The 12780-nt window shown below is 36.7% G+C and overlaps 2 protein-coding genes across 2 annotated transcripts in view; one reads left to right on the forward strand and one right to left on the reverse strand.

Moving 5' to 3' along the window:
* LOC136842905 (kynurenine/alpha-aminoadipate aminotransferase, mitochondrial-like) overlaps positions 1-12780 on the reverse strand; it is a 654775-nt gene that overhangs the window by 555966 nt on the left and 86029 nt on the right. The gene's annotated exons all lie outside the window — the stretch shown is intronic.
* The window catches only part of LOC136845931 (mannosylglucosyl-3-phosphoglycerate phosphatase), a 108962-nt gene that overhangs the window by 37212 nt on the left and 58970 nt on the right, over positions 1-12780 (forward strand). The window contains exons 5-6 of the mRNA XM_067116432.1: positions 5500-5616; positions 6682-6804. Coding sequence (XP_066972533.1) covers positions 5500-5616; positions 6682-6804 — 240 coding nt within the window. The remainder of the gene's footprint in view (positions 1-5499; positions 5617-6681; positions 6805-12780) is intronic.

The following is a 12780-nucleotide window of genomic DNA, read 5'->3' on the forward strand; positions in this document are numbered from 1 at the left end:
TTATGTAGCATATAGCTTTACCTGCGGCTTGCAAGTAGCCTAGGCCCTGTAAACAAATCATAAATTTTCATATTAGATTTACAGTATACAGTTTGCTTTGGCATAATGGAATGATGCAACATTAAAGAATTTACTTTTATGGCAAAATTTATGTAGTAATTATATATTTAATACATGCCTACTGTCCGAGACGAAAACCATTGTTAACAATGGCGAACAGTATACAGCAATATGGCTACATACTTGTGCCCAAGTTATTATATTGATGTTAGTTGTGCTGCCTAAGTTATTACAAATAATTAGTACATCTAACACTTGTGGGAAATACAGTTAAGATAAGACAAAATTATGGTAGTAATTATGAACATGGTAATACTATACTTACTGCTGCAGTATGGATAAACATTGTCAAAACATTATACTATAGCTGCACCCTTGTGACCAAGTTAGCTTGTAGTATTCTGAGTGTACCATATACTGTACAGTGATTATAGATGATTAGTATTAAGCATAGTAGTTTCTAATAAATACTTGTTCTTTATATCATTACAGGGCCGCTATTTTGCAAGACCCACAGATAATGTGTGCCGCAGCAAATTGCTCGGTCCACTTTTCACCAATGGGTGTGGCCCATACCACCTGCCATGAACATACCCCTTGTATGAATAAAGGGAAATATGGTTGGTCACAGACATGTGTGAAATTTGTAACATGTTCCTGGCAATAAGTTTTAAGAATGAAACAGCTCATTTTAAGCTGTCTTGCAGGGTCCTAGATTTCAGTAAACTACATATTTCCTGCAAAACTCTGGCAGAGTATATTTCCCTCCCTCTCCAACCAGAGCCCATGTTTGGGCCAATACCCAAAAGCATTGGTTCCTAGTACCTCCCAGGTCAACTCCTCCAATGGAGAAGAGGAGCCTTTACTTGGGAGAGATGTCCCTATGATTGGACATGAAGTGGGTATTGCCACTGAAACTGCCCTGCTGAACCTGGAAGGACAAGGGACACAGCCTTCTGCTGTACATGAGAGAGATGCCTCAGAAGAGAGTCTATCTCCCATGCAGCAATCAGATAATGAAGGGGATCCAGGTCCATTAACCCTGTCTGAAGTGTCTGTATCTTCTGTGGGGTATGGTGATCATCCAGGACTTCTGCTCTTTTGTTGCCAGGTGGTCGCAGTATGGCTGCCCAGGCACAATTAGATTACACAAGCTCCCCTTATAGGGAAAAACTGCTTAGTGCATTTGCTGACTTCCGCGAGGAAATTATGATCAGTATCAAAGATGTCCTTGCTGGTGAATGTCAATATATCAGAGACGTTATTCATGATTCCAAAGAAGAAATCAGGTCAGTCCTGGACACTAAATTAGATATAACATGTAAGAATTTCACAGCCTTTAAACGAAAGAGTAAAGTGGCTGCACAATCTGCCCAGGCAGAGTCTGGGTTTAGAGCTCCGACTGGTAGCAGTCATAATGCTAGTTTGGGCTATAAAACCTCAAATCAGAGGATAGTAGGGGCTCCAGTAACTGCCTCTGATGATACTGATAACCCTTGGTGTGACACTTATTATTGCCACGCTGTAAAGATTTGGGAAAGTGCCCCCTCATCTTTGAGTCCATTATATACTCTATCAAGTTTTACAGCATTTATAACTACAACACAATACCCGGCCGCGAGACCAGCTATAAGAGAATTCTTTGACATTAGTTTAGTCACCCATGGAGCTCTGGTAGATCATGGAGGGTAACCTGAGACTCACACATTTTCAAAAACAGGTTTTTCCTATGTCAAAACCTGTTTTTGAAGACAAGTGCCTTGCTGTTACAATAATCATGGCTTACAAAGCAGCATTGTTAGAACCCTTGCTTTATGGATTTGGTATTGATTCTAACATAGAAATTGTTACTCACTTCTCAGGTCTTTTGCATTGCAAAAACCTACTCCTGCAAGACTTTTCATTGAGTGCTTTGGCATCGGGAGCTTGTATTAGTGAGCTGGGCTCTCTTAGACAGGGACAATGCTACATCACTCATATAGCTAACCGTCATTTATTATTGTCTCCTGGTCCGTCATTCTACGTGGGCTGAGAATAATTTTAGTGCCCCTTATTAAAAAGGTAGATCCCCACTCCTTTCTTAAGTCACCTGACATTCAGAAAGTAAGTACAGGCAGTCCCCAGTTATCAGTGGGCTTCCATTCTGAGGGTGTGTTGATAACCCAAAATTGCTGATAGCTAAAAATCAGCAGTTTTCGGCGCTTTTTCGGTGATTTTTGGGGCTTATCAGCGCCGAAAAGTGCTGATTTTCAGTTATCGGCGCCTCTGTTACGTATGCATCAGTGCCAATACCCAATTATCAGTGTCAATAAGTAGAAATCGGCGATATTCGGCACTGAAAATTGCTGATTTTCGTCGCTAGACAAGCTCCATAAAACCCGATCACTGTTAACCGAGGACTGCCTGTACATCATCAGCTTTCTTCAGAAATGTTTCTTTCGAAGCAGTCTCCCAGTGTACAGGGTGGTCATCGGAGACAGTAGGTGGTATACTAAGTCCTGACCCCATAGGCGCTATGGAGAAAAACCAGGGGTCTTCTTGATGTGGTGGGTATGCTAAGATATTGCTGGGAAAGGTGCAACCATACCGCGACCAAACCCAACATATTTAGGTAAGTCACTTTAGAACTGTTCCTTAATAATTATAAGTTCGTGTTTAGTTTCATGTTCTTTGTTGCTGAACCCTATGGGTATCTGGAATAGAAAATGTGGTTTATAACTTGTTGCTTAGCCTTTGGACCAAAAATTTTATCTGGGTTGTTGGGATTGAATTTTAAGAGCTTAGCCATTTCGTCACCTGTCAATTTCTTTTTAAGCTCCTTTGAGGACAAACAGTGGCTACGCTATAAAAAAACAGATTTTGATGTAGGAAAAACCTATTTTTGGTAGCCAATGTGAGTCATCAAACCCACCAATTTTCCCTGACGAAAAGGCATGGGATTTGGGTGAATAATTATCCTGCATAGACCTGAAAGAGAATAATGAGAGTAGGTCTGGCGTTCGGTGCATGGTTGACACAATAATGACCGGTGCGCTATTGCCCCATCCTTAGGTTAAGAATAGGAATTGAACCTAGGCAGCCACTGCAGACAAGAGAAAGAACCCTCTTGACTTGAGTCCTATACTGTACTCTTTCAGTGTCAACATGCACTATGCTGGCCAAGACCAACTAGAAGAGAATTCTTTGAAATTGGTTGGTCAATCTTATGGAGCTTCTCTAAGGACCATGAGAGTAACTCCTTTGAGGTCTCACAGTGGCTACCAAAAATAGGTTTTTCCTATGTCAAAACCTGTTTTATGTCCCAGATTTTTACTGTTTTATATGAAATTTCCTTATGAAGTATGGAGCATTAATTCAGTAAGGAATATTTGGGTCCAGACTTCAAGAGCTTCACTTTCTCTTTGTTAACCGCCCTTCATGTACTATCTAGTGTGCCTTGTGCAGTACATTGTACAGACCACCAAAGACTCTTTCCATCATCTCTTGAGCCAAAGCTGCATTGCTTTTAACCCTCATTTTTCATCCACTCTTGTACCCTCTCCACCTGGCAGTCTGTAAGTCTAACTTTACCTTGCTTCAGTTTTCACCTTTCTTTAAGAACAAGTTCTTTAATTGAAGTTCTTCAAGCAGTCTTTGTTAGTGTCTAAAAATGTGACTTTCCATGAAGAGTTTAAAACTGTGATTGTGGTATTGCCAAACTGCTGTACTTTATAATTATAATCTATGTTAAATATACCCTTCTATGTTCATTTTTATGTAATTTTTATGATCATTACCATTTCATTGCATTGTTAAGAAAATGACGTGTCAAAAGCCCCTGGAAATATTAAAATTTGTGTAATCAAAGCTTGAGTAATGCAGCACAGAAGAAACTACTCCCTCTCTTGGTAATTGTGATGCTGAAGAAAGGAATGTTAACCTGATTCCCAATGTCATAGCAGACCTCTTAATAGAAATACTCAAAGGATACTGGTTGAATGACCAGTTGTATTCCAAAATATGGAAATAACTTTTGAACTTTTGGGACTGATGCTGATGAGTTGCAGTTGTCTCCTGCCTGAATACAGTAGCTACTCTGCAAAATAAATAAATTACTTGTCCTTGTATAAACAAATGCGCATAGGGCTTAAGTCTCTTAATTTACATACACAGAGTAGTTACTTTACTCAGGCTGGAGGCAACCACAACTCATCAGCATCAATCCAGTTAGGGATATAACTGTAAGAAGGTTACATTAACTAAAAAGTTGTCACTTCCAGATGTGGGGTATTATATTCCATGGTCTGCACAACTTGAAGATCTCAACATTCTATCTTGGTAGAACGTTATTGCAGGGCATTCTAAAACTTGCTTCATCAGTCACAGACCATGTTCACTCTCAAGTGCTCAGATGTAAATGTTATTATTCTTGTATTTTTATGGAAGACTGATGATGGTGTAGAGTCTTAGTTAATGTGGAGTGCCAAACTAATACTTCTTTCAAGAATAACTTTATCATACAGATAATTCAGCATGCACTGAGCAGTATTTTTAAATAGAATAAGAGGTTTGAACTCATGAAACATGAGAAATTTTCAATCTCAGATACTTTTATATCCATTCCACTCTTCCAAAGAAGTCTTAGAAGTTATTAATAGATAGAAAAGTGGAATGAAGATTATTTAACAGGCAATTTTAAATAATTCTCATGCTTTGTGAGTACAGAGTTTTTATTCCGTTAAAACGTATTGCTCACTGCATGGTGGGTTATCTGAAAGATGAAGTCATTCTTGAAGTGTTAGTTTGGCATTCCACCTTAAGGGGAAATTCTCAATCCAAATATCAGTATTTTTTTTATCTCTAACCTTTTCAGCATGAAGCCCAAGAGACTTCCCAATCAGTGGGGTTAAAAGAAGGGTACTTTCAGCAAGCTGAGTAGTTTTCACATGTTAATAAGGAAATTTGTGAACAATTTCCATTTTTCATATGTACAAACTACTCAGTTTGCTGGGAGTGCCTGCCTTTCAACCCTACTGATTGGGAAGTCTCTTGGGCCTCAAGTTGAAAAGGTTAAAGATGAAAAATACTGATATCTAGCTTGGAGATTTCCCCTAGAGGTGGAATGCCAAACTAACAATTCAAAGCTAACTTCATCTTTAGGATAACCCACCATGCAGTGAACAGTATGTTTAAATAGAATAAAAACTTATATTTAGCAGAGGGATTTCCCCCTTAGTGGTGGAATGTCAAACTACTACTACTTTCAGGAAGAACATCATCTTTTAGTCATTTCTAAGACTTCATTTGTGCCTGGTGTTAATACCAAGGCCTCTGCTTTTAGCAGGTCTTAGGGTCTTCTTGAACCTTCAGTATCTGCATTTCTGTAGTATCTTCTGTAACTGATAAACAATAAAGGGTTGAGTGCTCATCATTTTAAACTGTATGTATTTTTTTTTACAGATTGGTTTAGTGGAGTGGGAATGGTTAGAAACCCTAGCGACAATCAATTGTGAACAAGTGACATTCACAGATTATGTAGACAGAGGGAGAGAACTTGCCACCAATCTTAAGAATGAAGTAAGTTTTAAATGCTTTAAACTTTTCTCTTTTTTCATTGTAGCTTTTATGTATTCCTAGTCCTTATGCACTTACTATCCCAACTTTTATCCATGATGCACTTAATTTCATTCAGATTTGTGATATTCTCTCATCCAACTGCCTAAATTTTTTTTTCAATGTTTTCATGTTTTTATACCTGATAACTTCACAGTTTAGATATCAATAATTAGATCCCATGAACACTTCATGATTTAAGGGGCAGCAGATAATTGGAAATTTGGATAACTGAAAATATCCAAGCAACCTATGTGGGGGAAACAAGTATAATATTTAATTTCTTTAATGAGACTACTGGGTCACATAAGACTTTCATGAGTTTGCATGTATGTAAATACCAGCTATGTAAATTTTAAATGATTAAGCCAACTTGGCCTAGGATAAATGAGAAACTGCAAGAAACTAGTGACTGCTCACCCAAAATTTGTGACTTTCTCTTGAATCATAAGTTCAGAAGTACAGGAACCTAATACAGGCATCATACTTTCATATCAGATATTGTAGACTGTAATTTACAATGAATGCTTTGCCTATCAGAAACCTTTGGTTGGTATATTGGAAAGTTATGGAAAAAGACATAACATTTTAATTGTCTCTTGTAACACTGTATAAATAAATATTTTTCTTTCAATATGGCTCCTACATTCATGCATGCAGTAAAGATATACAGCCAACTCACTGTGGCAAAAATCTAAACTAGTAGGTTGAGGATGTAGCTTAAGAGTGTGATGGTATTATATGGTAGAATATTTTACCTAACTTAGTATTCTACAGTAGAATATTTTACTTAAATTTTATTGGCTAAGGTCTAGTGGCTGGAGAGTTTTGGGTAACTAAAAACCAGATAAATAGAACTTTACTGTATGAGAATTTATATAATTAGAAAGTCATGATTTATATATTCTAATAAAGAACACTTGAAAGTTAAATCGCTGTTTTTATTATGGGTAAGTATAGTATTGATGTATGAATACTAATTCAGTTTTTTTAATATAATATTCCTGTATTTTAATATCTTTTTTGCAGGGCTGCGATTATATAATTGCTCTTACACACATGAGAACACCAAATGACATTAGATTAGCTGAAAATGTTGATGAAATTGACCTCATTTTGGGTGGTCATGATCATGTTTATGAGATTACCAAGGTAAGACGTTAGTTCTTTTTATTGTTTTCTAAAAATTTGGATTATAATTAAGTTCTTTTTCACTTGTTAATGATTTATTATACAGTAGTAAGTTAAATGCCCCAAACCTAGACAGATATTGTTTGTTGGGTTTGTCAGCAAGGATATTTGAAACTCATAAAAAATAACACCAAAACATATCAGTCCTCCAAATTAAGTGTCTCCCAGTACTTAACAGAACAGCTTGCAAATAACCAGAGGGTGTGAAGAAACTCTGGGGAATTTAGGAATAATAATGAAGAAAATCAGTGAAAATGAGCATTATTAATGTAAGAATAATGATAAGAAAAAGTAAGAAATGGAAAAATATTATTTCTGGTTGAGTGTCAGAGAGACCAGATGGAGTAGTTTTCCCAGTCATAGATGAAATGGCAGATGTGATAGAAGTCAGATGACTAAACAAAAGAATAATGAATATCAAAATGGTTCTAGGAGAGAAAGGACAGTTCATTCCCTTGAAGTGCAGGAATATATTTGACAGAATGTCTCACATACAGTACAGTATTAGGAACAAGTCTTCTTATGGGAATAAATGTGTGGTTGACACAACACCAACCCTCACCTTTTTTTTTGTTTTGTTTTGTTTTTTTGTCTGATTTGTACAAGTATGATTAACACATATGGGTAAAACATACTCTTTAGTACACAGATGCATTATGAATAAGAGAAAAACAAAATTAGTCTTAACTATGAACTGACCTAACTGTGAGGGACCTTGGGCTTGCTGCCTACTCCAAGGAGACTTGATATCACCACGAGCTTTCTCAGTGATTTCACATATTTTTTATTCCTGTTAGGTAATTTTATTGTATTAATTTTTTCTACACTGATTCAAATGCACGTGATAGACAAATAATAATGCTTTTTATATATTTTGAGCCATGAAAGTTAGTTTGTTTTGGCACGAAAGCCTGTCACTTTATAACTGCCCTTAGGTTTGCCAGCTTCCTTTTCCAGACTCTCTTCAGGAGAAAAATCCAGCCTGGTTATTTACACATAAGGGCTCCAAAGTCCTCTTACCTGCATATTCTTTCTAAATTTGTAACATGCAAAACAATTTCAGTTTTGCTCCTCAGAACTTGACCAGTTCACACTTTCCACAAGCTAATTTTTCCTATTTTTTAGAACTTCAACACAAGTTAACCCTTCCATCATACTTTGGTGTTGGTATTTTCATAGTTATCCAGAATATTCAGTCATTTGTGTTAAGTTATCACACTGGACAGACCTTGCTTGGTGATGAGTGAAACCGAAAAATAGGTGTCTCACTTTTCCCCCAACTCGGACCTGTTATTATTCATGGACATTGCAAGAGGAGTATAGGTAACCCAACCATGGGCTTTTGTCACTTCAGGCCTAAGGTCTCTAGTAGAAGAGGACCTTCATATAAATTTTCTGGAACCTGTCCAACAAGGTAGTAGGGGTGATTTCAAACTCCACTACAGTGACCTATCTGAGCAATTATCACAGGGACCAAGTTTCTGATACTGCGCCTACTGTAAGTGGGCGGAAGATCATGATAACACTCTGATCCTCACACTTGTCCAAGGAAGCCAAAACCTGGTGGCTGACATGTTGAGCAGACAAGACCAAGTTTTTTCTGCATCGTGAAGTCTTTTGCATGCTTTTGAAGCTGTAGGAAATTCCTCTAGTGGATCTGTTTACCACCTCAAGCTTCCAAATTACTCTTTAGCCATGCTGCAAAAGCAGACACAGTGTCTACATTAGGAAGAGTTGATGATTTAACTTTTGCTAGATGCATAAGCAGAAAAGAAAGAGATAATATACAAATAATATTTGCCTGAATAAACAAAAGTAGTCTCCAATAACAAATAAAAGGCCATCCAATATGGCAGAGCCATGCTGCAAAAATATACCTATCATAGACGAACTCTACACTAGAAAGAGTCCAGTATTTCACTTTTGCCAAACACAAAAAAGAAAAGAAAAAGATAGTAAATAGCTCAGTCTAGGCACATTAAATGTTTGACTTTTACCTCCCTGGAACCTACGGATCTATTAGACATATGCATTGTGCAGGTAGCTAGCCACAGACACTCAGCATCTTTTGAATTGGGAATGATGTGTCAGACTTTAAAGACCATTAACGTGGGCTAATGTAAAAGGTAAGTTCTTTTGAAATAAGAATATGCAAAGTGTTTGTTTCAACTCCCAGACATGAAAAATACAATTCTCAAGAGTACTTGGGAAATCAGGGAATCATATTTCTAACAACTTCAAAAGCATCTTGCCCTTCCTTGCATTGGAATGTTTAGAAAGGTGTATGTTAGTAGAAGGCTTTAGCACATAATAAAAAGGTGGGTGCTTATGAAAAAAGCATACAGTTCAATATTTAAAGAGCTTGTGTCAATTAAATAAGAAAAATAAAATTCTCTGGATTATTTGGGAAATTGGGGAGCCATAATTTTCACAGCTGCAAGAGCCTCAGGGCTGTCCTTACACTGGAATGGTTTGAAAGCAGAAGCATGTTAGTGGAAGGTTTTAGAATATATCAACTGGTCTCCAACTAGTTTAGCAATATAAAGTGTTCGTAATAAATAATTTTATTTGATAACAATTGAACTGTTCTCATACATGAAAAACATTTTAATGCTGGTGAAACAACAGAATGTGGCAGTGTTTCAGAGTACTTGCTCACTTTTAGTGCTTGTTAAAGTTGTTTGATGGCTGGGAGACTAATTGATTTCTAATTCTTGTAACCTGATTCCCAATTATTGAAGTACAGGTTCACAATCTCTTATCCGTAATTCTAAAAACCAAAAAGCTCTCATAACCAAAATATTTGTTTGGAGAAAAGTAATCATTTGCAGAAGTCAAACAGTACAACTATATATATATAATGATGTTTAAATAAAAGTTGTTTTGCTTGCTATATCCAATTACAGTACTGTGTATTGGATGTATTATTATCACATTATTATGGTATAGGCCTACAGAATATAAACAATGAAATTGTGTGCCATTTGCATTTGATATTACAGGTTGACCATCACTAATCCGGCAATCAGTAGTCCGGAACAATCAGTAATCTGACACAAATTTCGGCTAGAGTTATTTTTACGTTTCCGCACTAATTTTCAATTTTCTGGTCGCGCGCTTAACTTGCTCGCCGGCCGCTTCGACGGTGGCGCTGTGTGCTGCATCGATAAACTGAGGTGTTTGTAAACGAAGCATGCTTTTTTGCTGTTCCATTTTTTACATTTATTATTGTCTTTGCCACGCGAAGGTATATCGATAGGCTAAATATATGTAGCCTAGAAATACATTTATACTGAACTCTATTCACATATTAACAGCATTATACAAACATCAACATAACGAATGTGCATCTTTTCATGGATCGGATCTTAAAAGTTATGTTTTACTACCGCATTGTATCCACTTGCGATATTCTCATATTGCTTTATATTATAAATTGCTATCAATGTTTTGTTTTGGAATCGATAACGCGTTTATTTCGCCATTTAACTCAGTTCTGCGCTTTTCTTGCTTCTAGTAAGCGAAATGAATATAGATACTTTATTTATTTGGGACAATGATATTTTTCGTCATACTGAAGTGTTTTAAGTCGAAATATAACTTAAATAACGTCCTGTTGTGAAATTAATTTTGGCTATTTTTTCATTAATATATGAGTGGCGAGTGTAATAAGGTGCCAAGCTACCGCTTTTTTAAAATGATAAAACGCATTTAAAGCTTTCCATAACTATGAAAACGCTTTAAAAGAAAACCAGCCAAACGATTTCTATGAATCATACCTCATTTTAAAGGAAATTTATTCGCCCATTACATATGCAAAAATCATTATAGTATGTTTTGTCATTTAGCGGCCACAACCACAAAAGTGAGGTAATGTAAGATTGTAAAGTGTTAATGAACACAATGAAAATGTTTTCATACGGCAATTAAAGCATGTTTTTGTGAAAACAACCAAAATATTTATCCTAATAATGCTCTAAATTATTATTATAACATATCTGAGTAAAATTTCCATGAAAATATTATAAAACAAAAACATCCACCCACGCACTCCACTGGTTGTCATTGCCTCCTTTTTTTATGACGCAGTCTTATGATGTAGCAGTGAGAACTCATGCCATGGGCGAAATTTCCTTTGTTTTGCATGGATTTTCGAACCTTTGCCAGTAACATAAGGGGACAAAAGTGTGTACAGGATAGTGCTGTACTTTAGCTGCTTGCTCACAATAAAAACCAGTTCGGCGGTGGCTTTGCTACACTTGTTACGCGCCCTTCATATGACGCTCAAGGAATCGTGGCTGGCCGTTTTAGCATATTTGTTTTGTGTAAAATAATCAAGATGCCATTCGCTATTTTTCTTGATTTCATCATAATACGAGCTTTACATATTTTATCTTATCGCGTGGAAAACAGCAGTAATTTGTATTCTTTCATGCCCAGTAGTTTTAAAATACATTCTTCTCCAAATTTATTTAAGGTCGAGTGTCATCAATGTTGCCGATGCACGATAATTTATAGTCATTAGCAGCTTGAACATTGTTTTCTCAGCTTCAGCTACAACTTGCAGCTTAAAGTTACTGAAGCAGTATATTTCGCCGATCTTTTCTCCAAAGCTTAATAAGGGTATAGTAAAAATATATCAGTCCTATTGTACAGTATTTAACGCCATTTGTAACATAACGACAGTAATTGTTTGACCGCACGATGGTTGAAATACAAGCAAAACAGTTGTTATCCGACATTTATTAGTAGCAAAACAACAGTTTCTGCTCGGGTTGTTTATGGCTGTACGATTTACAGCATAAAGTATAACGTTACTGACAATACTTTTATCATTCTCTTTACTTTTTTTAACTAGCAGATGGAATAAAGAGATGGAGGAAAAGGTTGGTCTATTGTGTTGGTCTCTCTCGCTGCCTGCTGGAAATCTAAAAATATTTCCTGAATATTTTCGTATCTGTATTAATTGCTAACCCCATCGTAAACTCGAAATATCGTAATTCGAGGACTACCTGTATTTGGTAATTGTCTTTTCTTTATTAACTAACTTGTACTGATTTATGGGATATTTTAATTCTAAGATGAGGTGCTTAGCTGCTGGGTTTCGTGTATTCTAGCGTAATAAATGGCTAATCCGCAAAATGGCTAATCCGGCACCCTCCAGGTCCCAATGACGCCGGATTAGTGATGGTCAACCTGTATTTACATTCTCAAAATCTCTGCTGATTTAGTATTACCAATATTATCATTGCTGTTAGTATTACCAATATTATCATTGCTGTTAGTTGCTAGAAGAAGATTCACTTGGAGATACTTTTTCTCATAAATTAACAGATTACTCCCTGTAGGGGGGTAGTGCCGTCAGTGCACCTCTTGCGGTGCACTGTAGTCATTACTTGAGATTCTTTGCAGCGTGCCTTCGGCCCCTAGCTGCAACCCCTTTAGTTCCTTTTACTGTACCTCCTTTCATATTCTCTTTCTTCTATCTTACTTTCCACCCTCTCCTAACAACTGATTCGTAGTGCAACTGCAAGGTTTTCCTCCTGTTACACCTTTCAAACCTTCGTAACTTCCATTTCAGCGCTGAATGACCTCATAGGTCCCAGTGCTTATCCTTTGGCCTAAATTCTATATTCAGTTCAATTCAACAGATTACTGGATTATAAAAGCAGTAAAAATGTGACTTTGCCCGTTCCAAACATCGCTTTTACCAATTCCAAAATGTTTTGCAGCCTGCTCATTGTTTTTGTGGCATTCTTTCTTAATTTCTCCATTGCGTGAGGGATGAATAACAAGTAAAAAATGCACCAAAGTTTCTTCGGCACAATCAAGTTTTCTTTACAGCCGCTACAGTGTATAATCAAGGCTACCGAAAATAGATTCTATCTTTTGGTGGTCTCGGTATAATGCTGTGTGAGCCGCGGCCCATGAAACTTT

This window comes from Macrobrachium rosenbergii, chromosome 2 (genome assembly GCF_040412425.1).
Source record: "Macrobrachium rosenbergii isolate ZJJX-2024 chromosome 2, ASM4041242v1, whole genome shotgun sequence".
In the NCBI taxonomy this organism is placed as follows: Eukaryota; Metazoa; Arthropoda; class Malacostraca; order Decapoda; family Palaemonidae; genus Macrobrachium; species Macrobrachium rosenbergii.